This window comes from Heteronotia binoei, chromosome 19, assembly GCF_032191835.1.
Source record: "Heteronotia binoei isolate CCM8104 ecotype False Entrance Well chromosome 19, APGP_CSIRO_Hbin_v1, whole genome shotgun sequence".
Taxonomy (NCBI): domain Eukaryota; kingdom Metazoa; phylum Chordata; class Lepidosauria; order Squamata; family Gekkonidae; genus Heteronotia; species Heteronotia binoei.
In genome coordinates, this window is record NC_083241.1 from 45,459,515 (window position 1) to 45,485,378 (window position 25,864).

A 25,864-nucleotide genomic window follows, 5' to 3' on the forward strand; every position below is an offset into this window, starting at 1 on the left:
TGCTGCTCTGGTTCCAGGTGCTTTGCCCTCAGAACTTGCACAGGGAACATCCCTGCTAATCCTCCCTTGGTCTGCCTTCTTGGTGCTGGGGGGGGGGGGCAACAGTGGGAGGGCTTCTGGTGTCCTGACCCCACTCCTCATGGCAGGGTTTTGGACTCTCTGGAGGGGCCATTGTCCTGATCCAGCATGGCTCTTAGGTTTTTAGAGATCTGAAGGTCTGGGGAAACCGGACGTATTCCCTGCTGCCTGTCTCCAAAAGGGGAGCAAAAGGGACCAGGTCTCCTTCCCTCTGCCTTGTGTGTGCTGGTCGTTGGTACTGGATTCTTGCTTATTCAATAAATAAAACCCCAAAGGAGTTCAGGAGGTTTTCGTAGACTCAACAAAATATAAATAAATGTAACTTTAAAGTAAAAACTTTATTATCTAGCTGAAGGATTTTTTTTCTCCCCAACGGCCTCGCTTAGAACAATAACCACCATCGTGAGGTGCCATAGAATTCCAGCTTGGAATGGCGGATTGCTAAACAACAATCTAGTGATAGTGAAAAGGCCCCTGTGTGAGTTGGGCCGCCCCCACCCAAAGAGAGCTCTGTGGGGGATGTGGGGAGGGCAACCAGGGAGGGGTTGAGGAAGGCAGCCCAGAGACAGGGCACCTCCCCGCTCAGCCCCTCGGAAGTTCCTGACCAGCTCTCCAAAAGCAAAGTTTCAGCGCCCCCCCTTCTGTTTCAGGAAAGCACGCGGATTGTGAGGCTGAAGATCGTAGCTGGAATAGATCTGGCCAAGAAAGACATCTTGGGGACGAGGTAAGCAGAAGTGAGGCAAAAGCCACGCCCTGTTCTCTCGAAAAAGCCATTCAAGGTGCTTTTGCAATGTTGGTGCAAGGATGTTGGTCACTGGTCTGGAATGGAATGATGGGGGGGGGATGCCTTTTCTGAAGAGCCATCGGCATAAATAACTTGACCTGGGGGGGTGGGGTCCAGCATGCCATTGTCTGGAGAGCTTTGCCTGCATGCTGGACGGGATGGGACTGCTGAGTCCAGCGGACACAGGATGTGACGTGCCCTGTCTCCAGCCACACCCTCAGAGGCAGGCCGCGATCCGGAAGCTGCCCTTTGGCTTTCCCCCAGAAGGCCGAGGGCAGCCTCCTCCCAGCCAGGCCAGTGGAAGTAATTCAGGAGGAGCAGGTTGGTTTGCGCGATGCCAGCTGCACGGAGTATGAGCTGTGGCTGCCATCCCCTCCAGACTGGTTCTGGAGAGCCAGTCTGGGGTTGTGGTTCCAGCGCTGCCTCCTCCCTGCACCCAAGAGAAAAGGGCAGTTGGGCGTAGCGGATAGGTCAGGTGACCTCGTTCGCATGCCCGGGGTTCCCATTGCCACCTGCCTCCTTGCTTTGGGACACGAAGAGCTGCTTTTTAAAAGCAAGGCTGTCTGGTGATGGCGAGGCAAAGACGATGATGAGGAAGAAGAAGAAGAAATTGGATTTCTATCCCGCCCTCTACTCCGAAGAGTCTCAGAGCGGCTCACAATCTCCCTTTCCTTCCTCCCCCACAACAGACACCCTGTGAGGTGGGTGGGGCTGGAGAGGGCTTTCACAGCAGCTGCCCTTTCAAGGACAACCTCTGCCAGGGCTATGGCTGACCCAAGGCCATGCTAGCAGGTGCAAGTGGAGGAGTGGAGAATCAAACCAGGTTCTCCCAGATAAGAGTCCGCACACTTAACCATTACACCAAACTGGCTCTCCGAAGAAGAGACTGGCTTTATACCCCCGCCTTCACTTGGAGTCTCAGAGCAGCTTCCAAGCGCCTTTCCCTTCCTCTCCCCACAACAGACAGCCTGTGAGGCAGGTGGGGCTGAGAGAGTGCAGAGAGAACTGGGGCTGGCCCAAGACCAGCAGCTACATACAGAGGAGAGTGTGGAATCAAACCTGGTTTTCCCAGATTACAGTCTGCCGCTCTTATCCACTGCACCAAACTGGCTCTTTTTGTCTTGGGATCCGCCCCCCCCCCCCCGGTTGTAGCTGCTTCTCAGCCACGCTGCTTCCCCTCTCCTCTTCAGCAGGGCACCATCCAAGCCGGGAGGTGGGCTTAATTTCGTGCCTCCACCTGGCAGTGAAGAAACACACTTGGGTTCTGTCTGGCATAAGACTTGTCACGTTTGAGGCACAGCTTGGCAGAAAGCTCTCTGTGCAGGCGCTGAATGGCACAGGGCCCAAGAGGCTGGTGAAGCAGCTCACCGTGGGTGTCATTTTGTGCAGTGACCCGTATGTGAAAGTGACGGTGTATGACTCTTCGCATGGCGTCCTGACCACTGTGCAAACAAGGACTGCTAAAAAGGTGAGGCTTTTCCTGAAGCAAGCCCATGCCTGGGAGGCCACATTGGAGCCTGAGAGGCCAAGTGGGAGGGCAGCCGTGGGGCTCCTGGAGCCAGAGGGGCTTCCCCAGGGCAGCTGCTGCTTGGGGCCACTGGAGCCTTGGCTGCCGGGGAGGAGCTTCCTGCTCTGGGGCTTCAGGGGAGGAACTGCCTTCCTCAGCCCGCCTGGAGGCTTGCAGGATCACCTGGGATGCTGCTCTTTCGGATGGGGCTGCTCAAACGCTGTTGAGGTCCTGGAAGGGCTGGTCTCGGGGGGCCGTGCAGGCTCTGTCTTTGTGGTCTCTGGAACTAGCAGCACATCCCTGGACAGCCAGGCGAAGGCCGCTCTCTGCTTCTGGAGCACAGCCAGCCAAGTCCTCTGCTGGCCAGGGCACAGCTGCCTATCGTGGTGGGCTGTGGGTGGCAAAAGGCAGCACCACATTGCGCGTTATAATGGGCTCTCTTTTGCTTTCAGACCTTGGATCCAAAGTGGAATGAAGAATTCTTCTTCAGAGTAAGTGATGCCATTGCAGAGTGACGCAGCCGGCAGTCAGGTGGCCCCTTGGGCTGCTGTTGAGAGGGCTGCCGATCTAAACCTTGCGGCAGGTGGGAACGTTTCACCTTCAGCTACATCTCTCTTCCCCACAAAACCCCCTAACCAGTGATATACCATTGCTTCTCCCTAGGTCAGTCCGCAGAGGCACAGGTTTCTTCTGGAAGTATTTGATGAGAACCGCTTGGTAGGTCTTGCTCTCTCTCCCTCTCTCTCTGTGCTGCTGGAAAATGTTGCTGTTATTTTGCTGTCTTGACCTGGTTGTTGGATGTGTTACTAAGCAGTGTCACTCGCCTGCCATCTAGCTCTCCATCAGGGAATTATTCCCCGTCTCTGAAAAGGTCCTGATCTCTCTCTCCTCGGAGCCTTTTCAGATCCCTGCCCGGGTCTAGCAGCCTGTTGGCAAAGAGGAAGGGGGCGGCGGGGCCTGCTTGGGTGTGTCTGGTGTGTTGGCCAAGTGCTAGACAGTGAGTCTTGTGGGGAAACAGAGGGTGTCCCTCCCTCCCTGCTCGCTCGCTCGCTCCCCTCCCCTCCCCACAGGTCAGGCTACGTGTCCCTGAGCTCTGGATTGTGGCCGGGAAGGGGGTGGGGAGGAAATGCTGGCCCTTCCTTCTAGGAGAATGTGAAATACTGGCGTTAATGCGTCACAACTGAAAATGCATAGAAGTAAAAGTTGGATCCTGAGCAGAAGGCATCTGCCTGTGTGGCCTGATGTGTGAACGAAGGTTCCGTGTTCTCTGCTGCCTCTGGCTTGAACCCACACTGCTGTAGCCGCGTCTGGAAATGCTGGGCGCCCGACTTGTCCCGGCAGTGGTGGGGAAGTGTGGTGTGCTTCTTTGGCAGGGCCACCAGGTGTCAGGAGAGAGCAGAAAGCGTGGCTGTGGCCCTGCCAGACTGGAGCCATCCACGGTGGTCTGAGCCAGTGGGCAACAGCGGAAGCCGCCCCAGGCCCCATGCTGGGAGGGCCTCTGACCACCCATGTCCCCATCCCACCCCCACCCCGTAGAGGGAGAAGAGCAGGAAAAGAGCCCTCTCCCCCTGCCACCATTAGCAGTTGCCCCTCAGCTCAGGGGTGGCACCTCCGCCCAAGGCTTTGGGGCTGGGCAGAGGCAGCCCCATCCTGGACTTCTGCCCAGGGCCCCCGAAGCCTCAGTGCCCTCCCTGCTGCCATTTCAAACAGACCTGGAAGGCTCCAACCAGGGGTGGCCAAACTGTGGCTGGGGAGCCCCATGTGGCTCTTCCACACATATGGTGTGGCTCTCGAAGCCCCCCGTCTGTGGGCAGAACTCAGCTGCAGAGGAGTGGGGGGGGGGGGGCGTAAGGCATGCCAGGTGTTGCCCTTCCCCAGTTGTGTTGTGGGTGCCGGCAGGGAGAAGAAGATGCTGATGCTGATATTGGATTTATATCCCACCCTCCACTCCGAAGAGTCTCAGAGCGGCTCACAATCTCCTTTCCCTTCCTCCACCACAACAGACACCCTGTGAGGTAGATGAAGATATTGGATTTATATCTCTCCCTCCGCTCCGGAGAGTCTCAGAGCGGCTCACAATCTCCTTTCCCTTCCTCCCCCACAACAGACACCCTGTGAGGTAGATGAAGATATTGGATTTATATCCCGCCCTCCACTCCTGAGAGTCTCAGAGCGGCTCACAATCTCCTTTCCCTTCCTCCCCCACAACAGACACCCTGTGAGGTAGATGAAGATATTGGATTTATATCTCGCCCTCCGCTCCGGAGAGTCTCAGAGCGGCTCACAATCTCCTTTCCCTTCCTCCCCCACAACAGACACCCTGTGAGGTAGATGAAGATATTGGATTTATATCCCGCCCTCCACTCCTGAGAGTCTCAGAGCGGCTCACAATCTCCTTTCCCTTCCTCCCCCACAACAGACGCCCTGTGAGGTGGGTGGGGCTGAGAGGGCTCTCACAGCAGCTGCCCTTTCAAGGACAACCTCTGCCAGAGCTATAGCTGACCCAAGGCCATGCTAACAGGTGCAAGTGGAGGAGTGGGGAATCAAACCCGGTTCTCCCAGATAAGAGAGCTATGACTGACCCAAGGTCATTCCAGCAGCTGCAAATGGAGGAGTGGCAAATCCAACCCGGTTCTCCCAGAAAAGAGAGCTCTGGCTGACCCAAGGCCAATCCAGCAGGTGCAAGTGGAAGAGTGGGGAATCCAACCCGGTTCTCCCAGAAAAGAGAGCTCTGGCTGACCCAAGGCCATTCTAGCAGCTGCAAGTGGAGGAGTGGGGAATCAAACCCGGTTCTCCCAGATAAGAGAGCTATGGCTGACCCAAGGCCATTCCAGCAGCTGCAAGTGGAGGAGTGGGGAATCAAACCCGTTTCTCCCAGATAAGAGAGCTATGGCTGACCCAAGGCCATTCTAGCAGCTGCAAGTGGAGGAGTGGGGAATCAAACCCGGTTCTCCCAGATAAGAGAGCTCTGGCTGACCCAAGGCTCTTCCAGCAGGTGCAAGTGGAGAAGGGGGAATCAAACCCGGTTCTCCCACATAAGAGAGCTCTGGCTGACCCAAGGCCATTCCAGCAGCTGCAAGTGGAGGAGTGGGGAATCAAACCTGGTTCTCCCAGAGAAGAGAGCTCTGGCTGACTCAAGGCCATTCCAGCAGCTGCAAGTGGAGGAGTGGGGAATCAAACCTGGTTCTCCCAGAGAAGAGAGCTCTGGCTGACCCAAGGCCATTCCAGCAGCTGCAAGTGGAGGAGTGGGGAATCACACCCGGTTCTCCCAAATAAGAGAGCTCTGGCTGACCCAAGGCCATTCCAGCAGCTGCAAGTGGAGGAGTGGGGAATCACACCCGGTTCTCCCAGATAAGAGAGCTCTGGCTGACCCAAGGCCATTCCAGCAGCTGCAAGGGGAGGAGTGGGGAATCCAACCCGGTTCTCCCAGATAAGAGAGCTCTGGCTGACCCAAGGCCATTCCAGCAGCTGCAAGGGGAGGAGTGGGGAATCCAACCCGGTTCTCCCAGATAAGAGAGCTCTGGCTGACCCAAGGCCATTCCAGCAGCTGCAAGGGGAGGAGTGGGGAATCCAACCCGGTTCTCCCAGATAAGAGAGCTCTGGCTGACCCAAGGCCATTCCAGCAGCTGCAAGGGGAGTAGTGGGGAATCACACCCGGTTCTCCCAGATAAGAGAGCTCTGGCTGACCCAAGGCCATTCCAGCAGCTGCAAGGGGAGGAGTGGGGAATCCAACCCGGTTCTCCCAGATAAGAGAGCTCTGGCTGACCCAAGGCCATTCCAGCAGCTGCAAGGGGAGGAGGGGGGAATCCAACCCGGTTCTCCCAGATAAGAGAACTCTGGCTGACCCAAGGCCATTCCAGCAGCTGCAAGTGGAGGAATGGGGAATCCAACCCGGTTCTCCCAGATAAGAGAGCTCTGGCTGACCCAAGGCCATTCCAGCAGCTGCAAGTGGAGGAGTGGGGAATCCAACCCGGTTCTCCCAGATAAAAGAGCTCTGGCTGACCCAAGGCCATTCCAGCAGCTGCAAGTGGAGGAGTGGGGAGTCAAACCCGGTTCTCCTAGATAAGAGAGCTCTGGCTGACCCAAGGCCATTCCAGCAGCTGCAAGTGGAGGAGTGGGGAATCAGACCTGGTTCTCCCAGATAAGAGAGCTATGGCTAACCCAAGGCCATTCCAGCAGCTGCAAGTGGAGGAGTGGGGAATCCAACCCGGTTCTCCCAGATAAGAGAGCCATGGCTGACCCAAGGCCATTCCAGCAGCTGCAAGTGGAGGAGTGGGGAATCAAACCCGGTTCTCCCAGATAAGAGAGCCATGGCTGACCCAAGGCCATTCCAGCAGCTGCAAGTGGAGGAGTGGGGAATCAAACCCGGTTCTCCCAGATAAGAGAGCCATGGCTGACCCAAGGCCATTCCAGCAGCTGCAAGTGGAGGAGTGGGGAATCCAACCCGGTTCTCCCAGATAAGAGAGCCATGGCTGACCCAAGGCCATTCCAGCAGCTGCAAGTGGAGGAGGGGGGAGTCCAACCCGGTTCTCCCAGATAAGAGAGCCATGGCTGACCCAAGGCCATTCCAGCAGCTGCAAGTGGAGGAGTGGGGAATCCAACCCGGTTCTCCCAGATAAGAGAGCCATGGCTGACCCAAGGCCATTCCAGCAGCTGCAAGTGGAGGAGTGGGGAATCCAACCCGGTTCTCCCAGATAAGAGAGCCATGGCTGACCCAAGGCCATTCCAGCAGCTGCAAGTGGAGGAGTGGGGAATCAAACCCGGTTCTCCCAGATAAGAGAGCCATGGCTGACCCAAGGCCATTCCAGCAGCTGCAAGTGGAGGAGTGGGGAATCAAACCTGGTTCTCCCAGAGAAGAGTCCACTCACTTAACCACTCCACCAACCTGGCTCTCCTTGGGGGAGGGAATTCTCCTAGCAGATCTGATGGTCTCCACCACATGAATTCCCCCCTCTCCAGACCAGAAGAGCAGCTTTCTCCGTGGATCTCTTCCCAGCGGATCCAGTCGCTGCTCCAGGAAGGCTGCTGCAGCCGGAGCTACTTGCTCTTTGGTTTCCGTCCTTAGCCCTGCTCCACTCGGATTTCTGGCACAATCGCTCTTCCAAACCGAGCCCTTGATTTGATCATTGTGGGGAACTTGATTTCTGCAAACTTCCTGTGGCTCTAAAAATATGAAGAGGCGGACTCCTTCTGCAGAAAGCGGAGAGACCCCCCCCCCCAGTCCAGCTGCTGTGCAAACTGCAAAGTGGAGTGAATTTTCGGTGTCGTCGCCTGGGGTGAGCCTGCGTGAGGAGCTGTAAAGGGCACCAGAGCCAAAGTGGAGGCAGCCTTTGCTTCAGGCAAGGCAGGAGCTGCCGGGTGGGAATGACTTGCTAATTCCAGGAAGCCTTGTGGTATGCTGACCATCCCGGCATTTTCTGTGGGCTTCTCTGCTACGCTGCAGATCAGCTGGAGAGCGAGTTGGGGCAGCTGCTCTTCTCTTGAAGGGAGGGAAGAAGCTGTGGCTGTTCTCTCTGGAAATGAGGCTAAATGGCGCAGCGACTGAGACTCCACTTCGTAGCCCAAAGGAGTCACACTGACCCATCGCCGGCGAGCCTAGGAGACGGTTCGGATTCCGAGGATGTTTACATGCCTGTCGAAAGGCGTGACCCTTGCTGCATACAACGCAGGCTGGATCCCCAGCCAGACTTCTCTGGCGGTGAAACGCAGGAAGACAGTCCCCAGCTAGTTTGGTCCTCGAATCCAAAGAAGAGCGCCTCGCTGAAGATTTCCTTGCAGCCTCCGCGATGCTGTGGCTCTTCTCAGCCTGCGGCTTCTGAAGACCCGCCTTCCTTGACCAGTGCCGGGACCAAAGGAGCCCGTTGGAGCAGGCGTGTGGCGGGGAGCCCAGCAGACCCAATGCCCGATGATGTGGCCTCCAGCAGGGCTCAGGGCAGTGACCCTGGCACATGGAGCAGTGCCGGGAGTGACTACGGGTCCTGCGCCAGCACCACCAGTGAGGGCGGCTCCTGCGCCAGCAGTGTCATCAGCGGCAGCAGCGGCAGCTGCCTCTTCTCTGGGGGGGAGGGCTGGGCTCTTCCTGGCACCGCAGGTGATGCTGGCGGCAGATCTTGCCTCTCGGCCAGCAGAGCCACACGGGGGTTATCAAGCCAAAGTATCTTTGACCCAGAAGACACGGGGAGGCCAGCCAAGCCGCGGGAAGGGAGACGGGAGATGAAGATTCCACTGCGGCGCTGTTCCTCTCTGGTGGTTTTCCCAAGGAGCCCTTCCGAGACCCCACCGAGGTCTCCTACGTCTCCTCTGCCACGCAGACGGCCCTCTTGGGGGTCTCCTGGTGAGCCAAAGGAAGACGGGGTGGGGCCGCCCAAAGGCTCCCTCTCCACTGCTGTCAACGGCCTTCGACTCTCTCGCGGTGCCGGTCCTCCTGGCGAGACGAGGGATGTCAGACCGCTCTGCGGGAACAGCGCCTTGTGGGAGAGACCCTCGCCTGCGCAGGAGGGAAGCCCCCCGGGAGGCTCCTGCATCTCCTTTCACTTTTCCCACAGGATGCCGGCAGCGGAGGAGAGGGAGGCTGCTTATTCCGCGGCTGGTGTGGCTGAGGAGCCTCCTCCTGCTGGACTTGCCTGCAGCCCCCTGGCCCCTCGGGCCCTGCAGGCTGGCACCAGCTTTGGGGGGAGGAGCAGGGCCCCCCCTGGCCTGCAGAGGAGCCTGTCTTTGGGGGCCCACCTTCCCCACAGCTCGGGGGCTGGAGCCTCCCACCTGCACATCCAGTTTGCCCCCGAGAGAGGGGGAGGGCCCGCGGAGGCCTTCTGGCGTGAGAGCCTGCAGCAGCCTTGCAAGGTGAGTCCGCTGGCGGGGCCTCCTTTCGGTGCCCCCTGGGGCAGGGGCTGAGTGGAGTTGCACAGAAGGCAGCCTCCCTTTGCAGGCTGTAGTGGAGCTCCCCAGCGGGCAGTGCTGCGTATTCTTTGGTTTCTTCCTGTTGGTTGGTTTGTGGTGTGGCTGTGTGGGGGTGCCTTGTGCCTGAGACGTGGTGCTTGAGGGGCTGGGAAGGACAGCGGTGAAGACGGGGTTTGCCTGCCTTGGCTCAGGACTCCAGGGGCCGGGGGGCTGCTCCGCTTCTCTCTGACAACACAATGATGTGGCGGTTGATTTTGATGCCATTCTTGGTACCTGTTGGCTAGCCGGTGTTCCTTGCATTCTCATCTCCCTTCTTCCCCCAAGCTTGTCCTCTCTGCTGGAGGCAAGCTGATTGCAATAGCCCCTCTTCCTCCCCTTTGCGCTCTGCGGTGGGGGGCAGACAGAGGGAGCTTTGCCTCGCCTGGCTCTCTAAGGGCTGCAGCTGGACTCCACTCCTGGCTGCTTGGCAGCTGCCTTCAGGCAAAGGGCAACATCTTTCCCACACAGCTGCTGCTCCAAGTCCCAGGGCCATTTGCTGTGGAATGGGCTCTGGTTGCCATTCGTTGGGGGAGTGCTGGGTGCACATCGGTAGGGATTATTTCTGGAACGTTCCCCTTGGCTGAAGGGGGGGGAGTCCCCACCTTTTGTTCTCCCTAAGGACAGATCCCTGTGAGTCGCTGTTTTAGGGATGCTTCTAGCGGGGCAGGCGGGGGAGGGCTGAGTGGGCCCTGGAAGCTGCATGGAGCTCCTTCCCCAGTGAGGTGGCCCTGGGGTGGAGAGAAAGACTCCGCTGTAGCGGGAGGAGTCTGTTGTTCAGCAGCAGCCTCTTCTCAGAAGTTCTCGGTTGGTCCCTCTGCAACAGCAGCAGACCTGGCACAAAGCACAGCCTGCCTCATCCCACCTGGCCCTGGCAGAAGGCACAACATCAGTCAGATGTGTTTCCTTGAAGCCGTGTTGTGCTCAGGTTTGGCCCAGGTGTGGGCTCTGAAGGGGAAGTGGAGGCGTTTCCACACAAGTGAGGCCCTCCAAGCTGTGGCAGCATTTTTAGCAGTGGTCTCTTCCTTTGCACAAGACGCCCGTGCTTGCCGCTGGAGTGCTCAGGGCCTGGCTTCAAGAGAACACATCTGAATTCTGTTGTGCCTCAGATGGTGTGTCTTCAGCGCCAGGTGGAATGAGGCAGGCCGTGTTTTGTGCCAAATCTGCTGCTGTTGCAGAAGGACCAACTGAGAACATCTGAAGAGGCTGCTGCTGAACAGGCTCTTCCCGCTACAGTGGAGTCTTTCTCTCCACCCCAGGCAGGGCTGCAGCCCAGGCCCGCCTCGCTGGAGGAAGGAGCGCCACTCTTCCGGTTGCTGCTGCTGCTTCTGTCACCTGGAGGGAGTGAGAAGACATTTGGGGGCCCTCAGGGCAAGCCTGGGCTCTTGTCCTCTGGGCGGGGGCGGGGGGGTGCATCTCCGTATTGGTGAGCCCGTTCCAAAGAAATGTGGGAGGGTGTTGATGGGCGGCTTTCGGAAGTTACACTTACGGGGCTGCTGCTTTTAAACGAGAGTCTTCCTTGCTGCTTTGGTCAGAAATCCCCACGCCACCTAATTATAGTTCTGTGCTGCGATTCAGTTTAAAATTAACCGCCCCGAAAATACTCGCTTGGCTCCAGTGAGTCTGGCCCTCGTTGGTGGCAGGGGGTCCGGGAGGCTTCCAAGGCTGCCCTCAGCCGGCTGCTGCTGGCGGGGGCGGGAGTCGCATTTCAGGAGGTCAGCTGCCTCTTCGGAGCTGCCATGAAAGGAAACCAGTGCTTCCTTCCGTGTCAGGGGGGGTGGACTGAGGCAGGCAGTGAGGAGGAGGGTCTGGTGGGGGGGTCCTCGTAGAAATGGGACCAGTCTCAGGCTCTTCATCACTGGCTTTGCTACACAGCAGGACTTGGGGCTTCCCGTGCCGGAAACTGAGCTTGAGCAGGCCACAGGAGGGAAGCAAGGGCTGGGTGGGGGGGAAAGGGGCCCTTGAGGGAGCACGCGAGGGTGGGGGGAAGCTGGACTCCCTGTGGTCAGAGATGCTGGGGCACGAGCCTTGGTCTCTTGCAACAGTGAATTGGAGCCATTGAGCTGACGGGAGAAGGCCTGGCCAGGGGTGGGGGCTAAGCTTGCTGCCAGGAGTGTTTTGGGGTGCAGACTTTGCCCATCCTCTCGGGCCTTAGCAGATGCTGCCTGCTTGATTTCTCCCATGGAGCTGAATGGGTGGCTACTGGGAGTTGAGCTCATTTCTGCGGGTTCAGGCTCTCCTTATTAGGCCTCGCAGAATTCCTAGAACTGACTTCCTCGTTTAGAAAGTCCTAAGCAACCCCTTTTTTGGGGGGGGGGGGAGTGTCTGGTTTGTTGGTGAAATGTGGCTCCCCCTGGTGGTTTGTCCTCCTTCCTGCAGGAGCCCTGATGTGTTTAGCTGGACATTCCCTTCCCCTAATATCAAAACTCACCACCTCCCTTGGGGAAGGAATCTCTCCTGCCTGCAGCCTTTCCCAGAGAGAACCCCCTTTCCTGTCTGTGCTGGGCCCTTTTATGCTCTCCTCCCAGGTGCCACCACACTCTGGGCCATTTTCCCCTCCAAAACCTTGCCACCCAATCAGAGGGGATCCGGGGAGATGTAGGCCCAGCTACTCTTAGACAGGCTTCTGGAGCCTATAGGCCTCACTAGGCCAGGATCATGGCATGCTGAATGGGAGTTCCATAGTCTTGTGTTAGCCAAGCCTGGGATTGCCTTGGGTAGTCATAAGTGCTGGGATCTCCCTGCCCAAGGCAGGGGTGGGGTGTTCATCGGGAAGCATGAGACCCTCCACAGTTCTGAGGGTGCCTCTCCTGCTCCACTGTCCGGAAGCACCAGGCAGGCAGTAGCAGCGTGGATCCCTGCCTAATTGAGCCATGGGGATGCTTGGTGAGCAGACTGCAGGGATGTCCTGGAGCAGGGGTGCAGGAGGCATCCGTGATCTTGGGTCTCCTCGGAGTGCGGGATCCTGGAGCAGGCCGCTAGCTGGCAGGGGGAGGGCCCGGCTGCTGCTTCTCTGTAGATGCCTGCTGTTGGGGGGTGCCCTGAGGCGGAGGGGGGCTCTCACCACAGTTAGTGTGGGAGGAGGGAGGGAAGCTGGTGCTCTGCCAGGTTCCTTCTGTCTCCTCAGGCAGGCGGGGCATAGAGAGCTGCTGTTGGTCGGTCGCTCGTGGGGGTCGGGCTCTGGCTGGGCACAAGGCGGTTGCAGGTGTAGGGGGGATCCGGGGCTCAAGAGGCTTCTTCCGAGAGGGCCAGCAGGGCAGGAGAGAGGCCAGAGGGCACAGAGAGCCAGTGGCAAAGCCTGCCTCCCCGTGTGCCCAGGCAGACAGCTCCTGAGCCTTTGAGGGGCCCCTCCCTGCAGAACGTGGGTCCGGGCGGGGGGTGGGGAGAGAAGTGCTCTCATCCTCTGTGCCTCGTCCGCAGGAGGAGCAGATTTGGGGGGCCTCCTGCCATTCATGGATTCTTCTCTCCCCGCAGACAAGAGATGACTTCCTGGGTCAGGTGGACGTCCCTCTCTGCCAGCTGCCGGTTGGTATTGGTTTTTAGGAAAACAGCACAACTTTAAAAATGTTTCTGTGAAGGTCAGAGCATTTATTGCTGCTTGTTTTTGACCAAATGAGTTTCACCTCCTGTCCTGGGGGGTGGGGCGGGGCGAGAAGTGGGCGTGTTGAGGAGGGGGAGATCTTTTGGACACAGGCAAGGGCAGCTGAAGGAGCCTGGGGTTCTCGGGGCTCTGGTGGGCTTCCTGCCCTGCTCTGTTAGGACTTGGGGAGGATAGGGGGTGTGTGTGTGGCAGAATCCACAAAGGGGGCAGGTGGCTGTCTCTGCCCTGAGGGATGCCCTGTGGCCAGTGTGTGTTGGCAGGCTAGTGCTGTAGTGTGTGGATGAGTCTTCCTCCCTCTCACACCTTCTGCAATTCCTGAAAATGCTTTGGAAGGGGCCTCCAATATCATCTAGTCCAACCTCAACACAATGCAGGAAATTGACAAATGCCTCCCCTCCCCCAACACCTCCAGTGACCCCTGCAGGCTCCAGGCCCAGGAGATGGCAAGAAAGAAAACCCCTCCAGGATCAAAGTGGCCTGGAGTACAATTATTGGCTGACCCCAGAGTGGTGGGGCAGTAGTTTTTCTCCAGGCCAGAGATCCTCAAGGGCCATCTTCTAGTTGTGGAGCAGGGGGCCTGGGGGAGGAGGGATTTGTGAAACTCCTGCATTCACACAACTCCTTTCCAGGACATCATTAAAATCCATGCCATTTCTCCTTCTGTGGTCATTAGGAGAAACTGCACCCTAGAGAAAGGAGTAGTCAGAGTGTCCTTACAGGCCTGCCACTCCGTGCCCCCACGGGGAATGTTCTGGGGCCAGGCGAGACGGGCGAGGCATCCTTGGATCCGTTCCTGCCTCTGCTGGCGCTGGCCTGGGTGTTTGTGGCCTGCACGGCTGCTGCATTTCACAGTGCTGAGGCTGGGGTGTTGGGGAGGGGAGGGGTGATGCAGCCCCCAGAAGCGCTGTCGTTTGGGTGGGGTGGGGGCCCAATGACCCAAAGCCGCTGTTTCATTCCAGACAGAGAATCCGGCTACCGAGAGGCCGTACACATTTAAGGATTTTGTCCTTCACCCACGGAGGTCAGTCCCTTCGGAAACGTTGGTGTCCCTCTCTGGCGCCACCGGTGCCGTGGCTGTCATCTGCGGGGGGTGGGGGTGCCCCTCCCCGGCTGTCTTGTGGCCTTGGGCGTGGGGGCAGAAGCGAAGCCTTCCTGGGTGGCTCAGCCTCGCCGTTGCCGCGCTTCACTCCCACAGCCACAAATCCCGAGTGAAAGGGTTCCTGAGGCTCAAAATGACGTACTTGCCTCAAAGCCACAGCCCCGAAGAAGACGGCCCGGAGCAGGCGGAGGAGCTGGAGGTGAGCACCTGCAGCCTCCCCTGGCTTGGCAGATGGCAGAGCAGCCAGGGCCAACCCCCCTGGGCTGAGCGAGCCTGAAGCCGGCCTTCTCATGGGCTGCTCCGCCTTCCTTGAGGGCGGGGGGGGGCTTCTGGGCCACATCCTCGGGGGTTGCTGTGGAGGGGCTCAGCCTTTGGGGGGGGCACACGGGGTCAAAGGCCGCCGGAGCCAGACTCTGTGCTTGATGCTGTTGCAGCCGGGCTGGATTATCCTGGACCAGCCGGAAGCCACCTCGGGCCAGCTGCAGGAGCCGGAGGCATCTCTCCCCCCCGGCTGGGAAGAGCGGCAAGACCTCCTCGGCAGGACTTACTACGTCAACCACGAATCCCGAAGGACGCAGTGGAAAAGGCCAACTCCTCAGTAGGTCTTGCTGCCTCCTTAGCCCAAGGGACTCTGCTCCGGGAGGCGGGGAGAAGGGTCTTCGGGGCGGGGAGGGGAGGGGGGTTGAGGCTCCAGCAGCCTCACCGGTGTGAACACAGAAACCCTCTCTTTTGGGGAAGGGACAGCAGGCCTGCCGCGGAGAATGACAGCACTCAGCTGGAAGCACAGCGGGCCTTTGCCCACCGGCACCAAATCACGGAGGAGTCCGAGGGCCTGGAGAGCAGCGAATCCCCTGAGGTCGGAGTGGGGGACGGGAGGGGTGGGGATCTTGAGAGGAGGCCGGAGGCTCATCCAGGCCGCTTGGAGACCCCTGGAAAGGAAGGGGTGGGCTCAGTCTGGCTCAGTGGGAAGGCCCCTTTGGCAGAGGCAGCCAGCTGGTTCGGGCAGACTGCAGCGCAAGAGAGAAGCTGCCCGTGGAGCTGGTTTCCCTGCTGCAGCTGGGTTTGTTGGTTTGCTCTTCTGCGAAAGGCGCTTGGTCTCTCTTTTGGAGCACCTTTGCAGCCTTCCGTCATCGGCCCTCGGGTTCTGCTAGCTTGCCTTGTTCCCTCTCTCCCCCCTCCTCCCAGAGCTGGGAAATCATAACAGAAGACGAAGCCACTCTCTACGGCGCTCTGCGGGGCCACGCGGAGGCCGAGGCACCCCCTGCGGAAGACCTGAGTGCTCAGCGGACCCCTGCGGCACCCGGCCCTGTAAGAGCCCAGCGGGGCAGGAGGGAAGGGCTGGCAAGAAGCAACCCCAGACTCCCGTCCCCCATGCCGGGAAATGCACCAGCTCCAGCTCCCCCCCTCGCCCCCCCCAGCCTGCCAAAGAGCCCCGGGGGCTCAGCACAGCAGCCTCGCGAAGGGCTTGGTCTTGTGCTGCCCAGGCTTTGCCCTGAGTTGGCGTCTTGGGCTTGAAACTGGCTTTGCTCAGGCCAGGCCCATCTCCCGAGGGGGGGGTGAGGTGGCCCCTGCTGCAGGCCCTCCCTGGCTGACCTCCCCCCTGCTCTTTCCAGAGCGCCACCAGCAGAAGCAACGGTCTCCAAACATACAGCCGGGAGGAGCAGCCGGTGCTCCCTGTGGTAAGTCCTGCTCCGCGATGGTTGTGGCCGGAGCTGCTCCCCTGGCCCCTCCTGACGCTCCCTTGGCACGAGGGGGGGTGAGCTGAGCATGGCCGGAAAGGGGCAGCAGTCCGGAGGGAGGGCTCCTCTGCTGCCCTGAGCCCTTTCCCCAGCCACGGTCCAAAGAAGCCGCTCCCTCTCTTGGCTGGAGCTGGGAGGGCCAGGTGCTCAGGGGGGCCAGCTGAGCCCCCCTTCCTCCTGCTGCTGCTCTGGCTGCTGTCCTTAGAACTCAGCACGGGGGTGGGGGGTGGCTGGAGGGCAGGGGGGCCAGTGTCAAGCGCGCCTCCTTGTGGCTGTTGCGTTCCTTCACAACCTTGCCTGGATCCTTCCCTTATTCTGCTTCGGGGTGGGGGGTGTCCCTCTGTTTCTTTGGCCAAGTAGTTTCAGTCCTACCCTCCCTCCCCCCCCCCCCCGCAGTTACTGCCCACTTCATCTGGGCTGCCTCCCGGCTGGGAGGTGCGGACGGATGACAAAGGCCGGCCTTACTACATCGACCACAATTCCCAGACCACCACCTGGCAGAGGCCGGCAGGGCAGGTATGGGGGGCTGGCGTTGGGAGGGCCGGCAAAACCCTTGGGGCCAGGCGGGGGGAGGAGCAAAGCTGGGCTTGGCTTTAGATGGGGAGGGCCCGCCTGCCCGTCTTCAGAGCCTGTGCGGGCTGAGATATTTCTGAACGGTGCAACTGGCTGAGTCTGCGCCTAACCCTGGGCCCTTCCCAGGCCTTGGGGAGCAAAGGAAGCCTGGCTCAGAGACAGAGAACTGGGTCGTGCTGCAGTGTGTGTGGGGGGGATGGCCCTCAGTGGCAGAGTGCCTGCTGCCTCCATGCACAAGGTCCAAGGCCAGCATCTCCAGTGCCAGAGCTGGGGAGGCCTCTCTTCGCTGCTCAGAGGAGGAGGGTGGGGTGGGGGGGCTCACCAGGCAAGGCAGCTGCATTTGGGGGGGGGGGGCTGTTAGTGGGAAAGGTGCTGGGGCTCCCAGCTCAGCCTCTCTTCCTTTGACTCCTGGCAGGTGGGAGCAGAGGAGCCTCTGGCAGCCCTTGCAGGGAGCCCTTCCGTGGGGCAGCAGCTGGACTCCTCCCGGCAGGCATGGCCTCCATTGCCAGGGGCCAGGGACCCCGGGCCTCTCCCCAAAGGCTGGGAGGTCCGCAACGCCCCCAGTGGGAGGCCCTTCTTCATTGACCACAACACCAAGACCACCACCTGGGTGGGTGGCTCTCCCACTGGGCTCAGAGGCCAGAAGGGCACCAGTCCTGGGCGTGGGGGAGGTGCGGGAGGAAAGCTGAGAGCGAAGCAGCCTCCTTGCTGGTGGGGAGGGCGACAGCACAGGGGAGCCTTGGTGGGCTGACTTTGCTCAAGGGCGGGTGGGATCCCTGACTCAGCCGTGGCCCCCCCCCCCCTCAGCCCTTTTGTTCCAGCCCCGCCCCCCGCTTCCCACCAGCACCCTCCCTGGGAGTGCCCAGGTGGGCATGGAAAGGTGCGCCCCATGAATGGCATTGGTCCAAGCTGCCCATCACTCTTCTCTGACTCTCTCTCTCTGTGCCTCCTGGCCACTTGGTGTGGGTGTCGAGGAGGGCAGGTGTGATGGCCCTGGGCAAGACACGCTCCCAGTTGGTATCTGGGTGGGGACTCTGGCAAGGCCCCCTCTTTCTCCTTCAGGCAGGAGGGCCGCAAGAGAGAGCTGCTTCCTTCCTTTCAGGCTTCTGTAGTTAAAATCCACACAGTCCAGAAGGGGTGCAATCTGGTCCCTCCTGTGAGTTTCTCTTTGTGTCTCCCCCAGGAGGATCCCAGACTGAAGCTTCCAGCCCACGTGAGAAGGAAGGCCTCTTTAGACCCCGGGGAACTTGGCCCTTTGCCGGTGAGTCTCTCTGGCCTCTGGGGCTTGAGACCCACCCGCTTTCTCCGTGGCCTGGGCCTGGCAGGATGCCTGAGTGGCTTTTCCTTGGCTCTCCCTTTCTCCTTTAGCCCGGCTGGGAAGAGAGGAATCACACGGACGGCAGGACCTTCTTCATCAACCACAGTTCGTGGGGAAGGGAAGGGAAGGGAAGGGAAGGGAAGGGAAGGGAAGGGAAGGGAAGGGAAGGGGGGAGAAGCACCAGTTCCCCTCCTCCCCGGAGTGGGGGTGGGGCAGCCTTCTTGGGGCTGAGGCAGCCTTGTGTCTTTTGCAGACACCAAAAGGACTCAATGGGAAGACCCTCGCCTCCAGAATGCAGCCATAACCAGACCAGTAAGGCTACTTACTTTAATCGGGGGGGGGGGTGTGTGTGATCCCTGGAGCTGGCCGCATCTTTGCATCCCCCGTCCGCATGAGGGGGGGAATCTCCATCCTATGGACACAACCCACAAGTGAAAGATTAGCCTCTGGAGCAATCTTGTCAGTCACCCGGGAAATGGAAGGGGCTCTTGCTGGGAGTCTGCAGCCTGCCTCCGCCCCCCCAAGTGCTGCAAGGCCAAGCAGGTGTCTGACTGCAAGAGCCCCTCACCTGCTGCTTCCCCCTCTCCCTCCCTCCCTCCCTCCCTCCCTCCCTCCCTCCCTCCCTCCCTTCCTTCCTTCCTTCCTTCCTTCCTTCCTTCCTTCCTTCCTTCCTTCCTTCCTTCCTTCCTTCCTTCCTTCCTTCCTTCCTTCCTTCCTTCCTTCCTTCCTTCCCAGGCTGTGCCTTATTCCAGAGACTACAAACGGAAGTACGAGTTCTTCAGGAAGAAGCTAAAGAAGCCAGTAAGTGTCTCCTCTAAACAAGGCTGGGTGGTGGAGCAGCGGGAGCCATGCCCAGGCCACCTCCCCATGTGCCAGTGCTCCTTGGGTGCAAACAGGAGCCCTCCTGGGCCGACGGGCAATCCAGGCAGCTCGTTCAGGTCCCAAGTGACTAGGCCCTAATGAGGAGTTCTCTTCTCCTGCCCCCTCCGGCACTCTGGCTGCCCTTTCCCTCTGTGCCCAGGGCAGGGCGGGCCAGCCCTCTCCTCCCCCCAGGCTTGGGTGGCACCAGCTGAGCCCTGGGCTGGGGCTGCCACCTGCCTCCTCCTGCCAGCCAGTCGGGCGTCATTCCCAGAGGGCCTCTCTTCTTCTTCCTCCTCAGACTGACATTCCCAATAAGTTTGAGCTGAAACTTCACCGGAGCAACATCCTGGAGGATTCCTACCGCAGGATTGTGTCGGTGAAGAAGGCGGAGTGCCTGAAGGCCCGGCTGTGGGTCGAGTTTGAGGGCGAGAAAGGCTTGGACTACGGAGGGGTCGCCCGGGAATGGTTCTTCCTGCTCTCCCGGGAGATGTTTAACCCCTACTACGGGCTCTTTGAGTATTCGGCTGCGTAAGTCAGAGCTGGCCGGGGGTGAGGGGGTGGGGGGAGCCCAGCTCGACTCCTGCCCAGAACGAGGAAGGGCTGAGGAGGTTGGCTGGCTCTCACCGCACGCTCTCCCTGCAGGGACAACTATACTCGGCAGATCAACCCGAACTCGGGGCTGTGCAACGAAGACCACCTCTCCTACTTCAAGTTCATTGGCCGGGTGGCGGGGATGGCCGTTTATCATGGGAAGCTGCTGGATGGTTGGTCCTTCTGTGGGGGGGGGGAGAGCAGGGGCCACTTGGGGATCGCTTAAGTTGTGCTCTGCCTACTGACCCCCTTCTCGCGCTCCCCTTCAAGGCTTCTTTATTCGCCCTTTTTACAAGATGATGCTTCAGAAGCCCATCACTCTCTGCGACATGGAATCCGTGGTACGTGCCCCCTCCACCACACTCTTGCAGGCTTCCCTCCCACGGTTTCCCTCCTTCCCTAACGGCCAGGCTTCCGTGTTCTCTCTAGGACAGCGAATACCACAGCTCTCTGAAATGGATCCTTGAAAATGACCCCACAGAACTCGACCTCCGGTTCACAGTTGACGAAGAACGTTTTGGGCAGGTGAGCGTCAGTTTCCTCCTGCCGGGAGGGCCCTACAACTGGAACACCTGGCCACATCCAGACGGGGACAGCATTTGCCTGCCTCCAGTCTTCTGGCGCCTCACCTGTTCTCCAAGAGTTCTCAAAAATAATGGCCAGAGGCTCAGAAATTACATCCGCAAGTTCTTTTAGTTCCCTTGGGTGCATTTCATCTGGCCCTGAGGACTTGGTGTCATTGAAAGAAACGAGGTGTTTCTGTAGTACTCCTATGCCGATCCTAAACTCCCTTCTGTCATCTGTATGATATGGGATGTAGAAGGAAGATACAAATGATCTTAAGGGACCCTTCACATCCGGGCCACTTGCTATTTGAGACTTTACCGTCAGGTAGGCGATATAGAGTGTTGAAGGCAAAGACAAATAGATTCAAGGGCAGCTTCTATCCAAGTGCCGTGGTTAAGCTAAATGCAGGGTTATGAATGGTTATGTGTTTTTAGATGCATTTAAATGGTCTATGTATATGTCCTTTTGTGGGTGTTGATGTGTTGGTATGTTTGTGGAAGAGCACCTCATTTTGTTGCTCTCATTTTCTTTTTTGAGAATGACTATCTATCTATCATCTATCCATCTATCTATCATCTATCATGTGTTCCTGTTTTTGACATGTTGATCACCTTTTCCCTCACAAGCGAAGACTGGGAAATGTAGGAATTGAGTCGTTCTGCCCTCTCTTCCTCACCTATTACAATTTCACTCTCCCATCCCTACAGTGAGCCCACCATGTCCTTTCTTTTTCTTACACTGAACATAAGAGAACCCTCTTTTGTTGGTTTTAGCATCTCTCACTCGCCTCAGCTCATACTGAGCTTTAGCTTTCCTGACTTCATCGCTACAAGCCTTAATTATTTGTTCATATTCATCCTTGGTTATATGGTTCTCCTTCTATTTCCTAAAAGTTTTTTTTTTAAATTTAATAAGTCCTTAGAATGCTGTTTATGGAGCCACCTTGATTTCTTCTAGGCTATTCCCATTTTTTAAGAAACTCCCACAACTCTTGAATTCCCTTCTCCTTAAGTATTTCTGGCCATGGGATTCTACGCAGCATAACTGAAGCTTGTCAGGATTTGCTTTCCTGAAGTCCAACGTCTCTGTCTGACTGAGCAGCTTTTCCCTTCCCCAAGAGGGTCAGTTCCCAAACCCGGGGGGCCCAGGGCTTTCACCTCGTCAGCCAGTTCTTCCCTGTTGGTGAGAATCAAGTCTATAGCAGATGCCCTTGTTTCCTTCTCCACTTTCTGGAAAGTTATCAGCAAGACAAGTCAGGAATTTACGTATTTGACCTTTTGTTTTAGTCAAGCTTGGATTTCCAGCATATATCTGGGTAATTGAAATCTCCAATGACCACCATATCCTGTCTCTGTGAGGACTTTGTAACTGTTCTAGAGTGTCTCTTTCAAGTCCTCTGACTGGCTTGGTGGTCTATAGCAGATCCCCACCATAACACCACTATTATTTCTTCTTTTATTTTTATCCAGAGACTCTCAACTGAACTTCCATGTGCAGATTCATGTATTTCCTCACCTCCGTTATAGACAATGCTCCTCCTCCTCCACCCTTATTTCTCTGTCCCTTTGAAATAAGTTGTATCCCTCAATCCTAATGTTCCAGTTGTAAACGTCATCCCACCAAGTTTCAGTAATGCCTATTAGGTCAAAGTCCCCTTCCAGTATTAGGACGTCCCGTTCCTCCTGTTTGTTTCCCATATTCTGCACATTAGTGAGGTTGTCATTTCTGTACTTGGTGAGGTAGTGTTACCTAGCACATGTGCCTCTCCCTGCAAAACCTGAGTGTTCTTATCTCCAGTTATTGGCATTGTACTAGGCTTTGAATTTTTCTCTTGCTCCCCATGGAATTTAGTGTGAAGCCCTCCTTATCAGGTTTGCAATCGCCTCCCCAAACACATTTGCTCTTACCTTTGTGTGGTGCAGAACACCTTGTCAGAACTCTTCCTCTATCCCTGTCTAGACTCATCAGCACGAGTTGAAAAGTGGAGGCTCGGATCTGGTGGTCACCAATGAGAACAAGCAGGAGTACATCCAGTGAGTAACTGCCCTCCTTCTGGGGCCCTGGGGGCTCTCCTCTTGGCTCCCTGAACTTTGTTTACTCTAACCCCCCCCCCCCCGGAGCCCAGGGAAGGGGAGGAGCCACGGGATTTAGCCTCCTCCTCCTCCTGATGGGGCCTCTGTGGCTCTTTCCCTCCCACAGCCTGGTGATCCAGTGGCGTTTTGTGAACAGAATCAAGAGGCAGATGGCTGCCTTTAAGGAGGTATGGATACTCTTGGCATCTGCTACTAGAAATAGTTCAAGCGTTTGCCATTTTCCTAGCTATATACACCTTAGGGTGCGTGTATCGGAAGTGTGTGTTTCTCCTTTGCCCAGAATTTGTGTCCTCCTTCAGGTCACCACAAAGCTTCTCCGGCCATGTCAAGGCCAGAGGAAACCTCAGCCAGGCTCTCCCCAGGTGGACTCCAGCGGGTGCAGAGGGAGCCCTGTAGCTGCCCTGGCCAGAAGGGGGCTTCCAGTCTTCACAGGGCTGGACAGTGTGTGTGGAGAGCCATCGCTAAAGAAGGGCTCGCCCAGCCCGAGACTTCTTCCTGCCTCTTCCTGAAAGCGCAGCACTTATTGGTTCTCTTCCCCTTCTCTGCCTTCCAGGGCTTTTTTGAACTTATACCGCAAGACCTTATCCGAATTTTCGATGAAAACGAGCTGGAGGTAAGTGTGGCAGCTTCCACCAACACTTGCTTCCTGTTGGGCATTTTGTGTGAGCGTTTTCTGTCCTCCTTGCCTTGCAGCTGCTGATGTGTGGCCTGGGCGACGTTGACGTCAACGACTGGAGGGAACACACCAAGTACAAGAACGGCTATAGTGCGAATCACGTGGTGATCCAGTGGTTTTGGAAGGTACCCAGAGTCCCCTGGCTCTTTGAGCGACAGGAGAACAGGCACTTCCAGCTGGATCCATCCCATGAGTCGCCCAGCCCAGAAGCCTGGCTGCTTTCAGGTCAGGGCAAGGGCTTGTGGAGTGGCTCCGCATGGAACGTGGTCCGGCCACTCCCTGGAGATGGGAGCAGATCGCTCTTCCCTCCTTGCCAAAGGGTGACTCGGCCCCCAGCAGAGGGAGGGAGGGAGGGGGGTCCCTTGGGAGTGGCTGGTTGCTCTTTTGACTGTACCTCTGTGCAGGGGGTGCAGCTGATGGATTCTGAAAAGCGAATCAGACTTCTTCAGTTTGTGACGGGCACCTCCCGCGTACCCATGAATGGATTTTCAGAATTGTATGGTACGTATGGGGGGGGGGGAGCAGAAGTACTGAGAGTCTGCAAGGGGCTTCTGAAGGGAACTGCTGTGTGTGGGGGGGGTGGGGGGACTGAGCATGGCCTGCCTGAGGCTTGAACGGCCTCCACCTCAGGGCGGAGTTGCATCCAGGAGCTTTCTTGCAGCCAGGCACTGGGACAGGCAGCCTTGGCCTCCAGGGGCCCTTGGGAGAAGAAGCACGAGTGACTGCTGGTGTCCCCCACAGGTTCCAACGGACCACAGCTCTTCACCATTGAGCACTGGGGCAGCCCTGACAAACTGCCAAGAGCCCACACGTGGTGAGTGGCCTTTCGAGAGCGGCATCCTGAGGGTCTGTCTGTCTGTCCCGGCTGTTGACGGGGGCCTCTTCTTTCCCCCCTCAGCTTCAACCGCTTGGATCTGCCGCCCTACGAGTCCTTTGAAGACCTCTGGGACAAGCTGCACGTGGCCATTGAGAACGCTCAGGGGTTTGACGGGGTAGACTGAGCCCAGCCCTCCCCCCCCCCCCCAGCAGCCTGGCCTTTTCTTCTTCCTGCGCTGCAACTCCAGAGTTTACAAGCTGAGGCCAGCCTCTTCCAGGGATCTGTGGCAGGTCTTTCGTGAGTGTTCATTTCAGGCACCTTCAGTAACCTTTCGCCATTTGAAGGCCTGGCTGGCATGAGGGACACACTGGCACGGCTGCCCACCGGGCACTCCAGACTACTGAAGCCAAAGCTGTGAAAGAAGCTGTGAGTCCAGCCAGGGTGTGCTGTGTGTGGGGGACTCTCGGCCTGCCTCTCCTGAGGGCTGCTCCATGCGCGCACACAAAGGGCTCTCTCTCCTCTGGGCTTCCAAGTCTCTCCTTCAGGCCTCCTTCCAAAGCACTTTATTGCATTTTCAGGGAAAAGAGTTAGCATCGCTCTGGGCCCCCCCCCCCCCCCCGCCCCCAGTTCCTGCCTGTGTGGCGCGTTCAGCCATGTTCTGCAGCTGGCAGGCCGTGGGACTTGGATCCCCTCCAGTAGGGGCAGAGGAGCAGCCGAGGCCCCGATCCAGCAGGGGAGCGTCCCCCTGGCCTGGCCGCCTGTTGGGTTTTGTTGCGCAGAACCGCCTGCCTACGGGGCCCTCACCTGCCTTCACGTTTCTATTTAAGATTTTTAACTTTTGAGATTCAAGAGAGAATGAACTCGGATGAAATTATTTTGAAATCTGTTCCAATTTATATTTGACTTGTGGATTTTTGGTAAACTATATTTTGATAAGTGGTCTAAGACGTGGTCCTGCTCAGTTCGTGCTTCCTCACTCCAGGCTCTCCTCGTGTGCCACGTTGTTTGTTCCGTTGCAGCCAAACGCCCGCTTTGGATCCCGCCTTGCAGTGCTGCAGCCTCAGAGCAGGGATGTGTTTACAGGGTTCTGGCGACCTGATCTGGGCAGGGGCCCCTTTCTGCAGAAGGCCCCGGGGGGGATTTGTTTACACCTCATCCTGGTTTCCTCCCCCCCCCCCTTCCCGCCGCAGTGTTCCATTTTGTCTGTGTTTGGCTTAGAAACCAAATAAAAACACAGGGAAACCAAAGTCATGTGCAATTTCTTGTGAAGTGGCAGCTCACATAAATGCAGTATGGAGTTGCTCGTGCCTTTGTTGGAGAAGCTGTGTGGGGATTTGGATCCAACCGTCAGGCCTGGTGGTCAAGTCGGTGCTGGTTCTGAGTGGCGGCTTCTGGCTCTTCCTTTGCCCCTTTCCCAGCCTGCTGCTGCTCTGCTAGCACCGCCGCTATCTGGAGGCAGGGGAAGGGGCCGTGTGGCGGCCTCCAGCCGTGGCACGCAGGGCTTCCCGAGCACCGGCCCTCCGAGGGGTCTCTCAAGGGGGGAGTCTTGGCAGAGTGTCAAAGCAACTCCAGAGCTTCCACGCCGAGGGGTTTTGCAAAACTTTGACTGCTGTGTCCCTGTAAAATTGAATGTAATGGTTGGGAGTGCTTCAGCCTGACAAATAAAGCACCTGCAACAGTCCATTAAACTTGATTTGACTTTGAAACAAGTTTTGTTTCATTCGAACCATTCCGGGGCACCTGAAACCCGCTTTGGGGGCTCTTTGCGTTGGAGGCCAGCTCACCTTCTCCTGGGCCCAGAGAGGACAACAGGAGGCCGTTTCCCTCAAGCAAAACTGCAACCCCAGCTGGGATGGAGCTGGGGGAGGCTGCAGCCATGGGGAAGAGCCAGAGGCCAGGAGCACCTTCCAAACTGCCAAAATGGCTGGCTGCAGGGGCTTCTGGGAGTCCGCGAGAGCCACAGGGGCTGCTGCCTGCCGCATTGGGAAAGACTCACAGCACTGGGGGGGGGAGGAGGAGGGGGAGGGCTGCTCCCTTCTGAAGCTGCTGCTGGACTTTCCGCTCTTCCATCGGCATCTGAGAACAAAAATCAAAGCGTAAACTGGAAAACACGCATCTTCTGGCAAGGAGAAGACAACTAGCTTGTGGCCTACTTGGCTCGTTGACTCCCTGAGGGTCCCTTAAACGCCTCTGCTGGGCTGAATGTTTTGCCCCTACGATGGGCACATTCCTTAATGCAGTAGATTGTTTTGCAGGCTGCCCTGAGCCGGCTTTGGTGGGGAGGGGGGGGGATATAAATCTAATAAAATGCAGAAGTGTCTTTGCCCATGGGGATGCTGGAGCCTGTCCCAAGGGAGTAAGCTTTGGCCCTTCTTTCCCGCCCCCCAGCAGGGGAGAAATTATGGCTGCCTGGAGGAGAGGGGCTGAGGAGCACCTGCTTCTGCTGGCTCTGGGGAGCCCCTCCCCCAAGGGCCCTGGACTGAGCCCCGGAGGCCCCCCACGTGCAGGGCGCTGAACCCCCATGGTCCGCCAGGGGGCAGGCTGGGCCGTCCTTTGCAGAGCCCCCGCAGAAGGGAGCTGGGGGGGGAAGAGTGCTGAAGGGCGGGGCCAAGGTCCCTTCCAGGGCC

At 58.0% G+C, this 25,864-nt stretch overlaps 1 protein-coding gene across 1 annotated transcript; it reads left to right on the plus strand.

Moving 5' to 3' along the window:
- Window positions 1-2,250: 2,250 nt before the first annotated feature.
- On the plus strand, window positions 2,251-24,940 carry NEDD4 (NEDD4 E3 ubiquitin protein ligase). The gene is made up of 27 exons (XM_060259802.1): window positions 2,251-2,330; window positions 2,822-2,860; window positions 3,033-3,086; window positions 12,777-12,827; window positions 13,863-13,924; window positions 14,099-14,201; window positions 14,437-14,600; window positions 14,741-14,858; window positions 15,188-15,310; window positions 15,616-15,681; window positions 16,138-16,257; window positions 16,730-16,924; window positions 17,498-17,575; window positions 17,683-17,737; window positions 17,886-17,944; window positions 18,368-18,433; window positions 18,792-19,021; window positions 19,136-19,257; window positions 19,355-19,425; window positions 19,514-19,609; window positions 21,611-21,684; window positions 21,851-21,911; window positions 22,298-22,357; window positions 22,438-22,545; window positions 22,825-22,921; window positions 23,162-23,234; window positions 23,319-24,940. The coding sequence occupies exons 6-27, from the start codon at window positions 14,136-14,138 to the stop codon at window positions 23,419-23,421; spliced, it is 2,205 nt and encodes a 734-aa protein (XP_060115785.1). The 5' UTR covers window positions 2,251-2,330; window positions 2,822-2,860; window positions 3,033-3,086; window positions 12,777-12,827; window positions 13,863-13,924; window positions 14,099-14,135; the 3' UTR covers window positions 23,422-24,940.
- Window positions 24,941-25,864: the final 924 nt, after the last annotated feature.

What these genes read in the sequence shown, in the direction of transcription:
- NEDD4 (XM_060259802.1), top strand. Translation starts at nt 14,136, where the DNA reads ATGACGTACTTGCCTCAAAGCCACAGCCCCGAAGAAGACGGCCCGGAG. An exon ending in ACACCAAGACCACCACCTGG is followed by an intron (nt 16,925 to 17,497) that starts GTGGGTGGCTCT and finishes TGTCTCCCCCAG; the next exon opens with GAGGATCCCAGACTGAAGCT. An exon ending in ACGAAGAACGTTTTGGGCAG is followed by an intron (nt 19,610 to 21,610) that starts GTGAGCGTCAGT and finishes ATCCCTGTCTAG; the next exon opens with ACTCATCAGCACGAGTTGAA.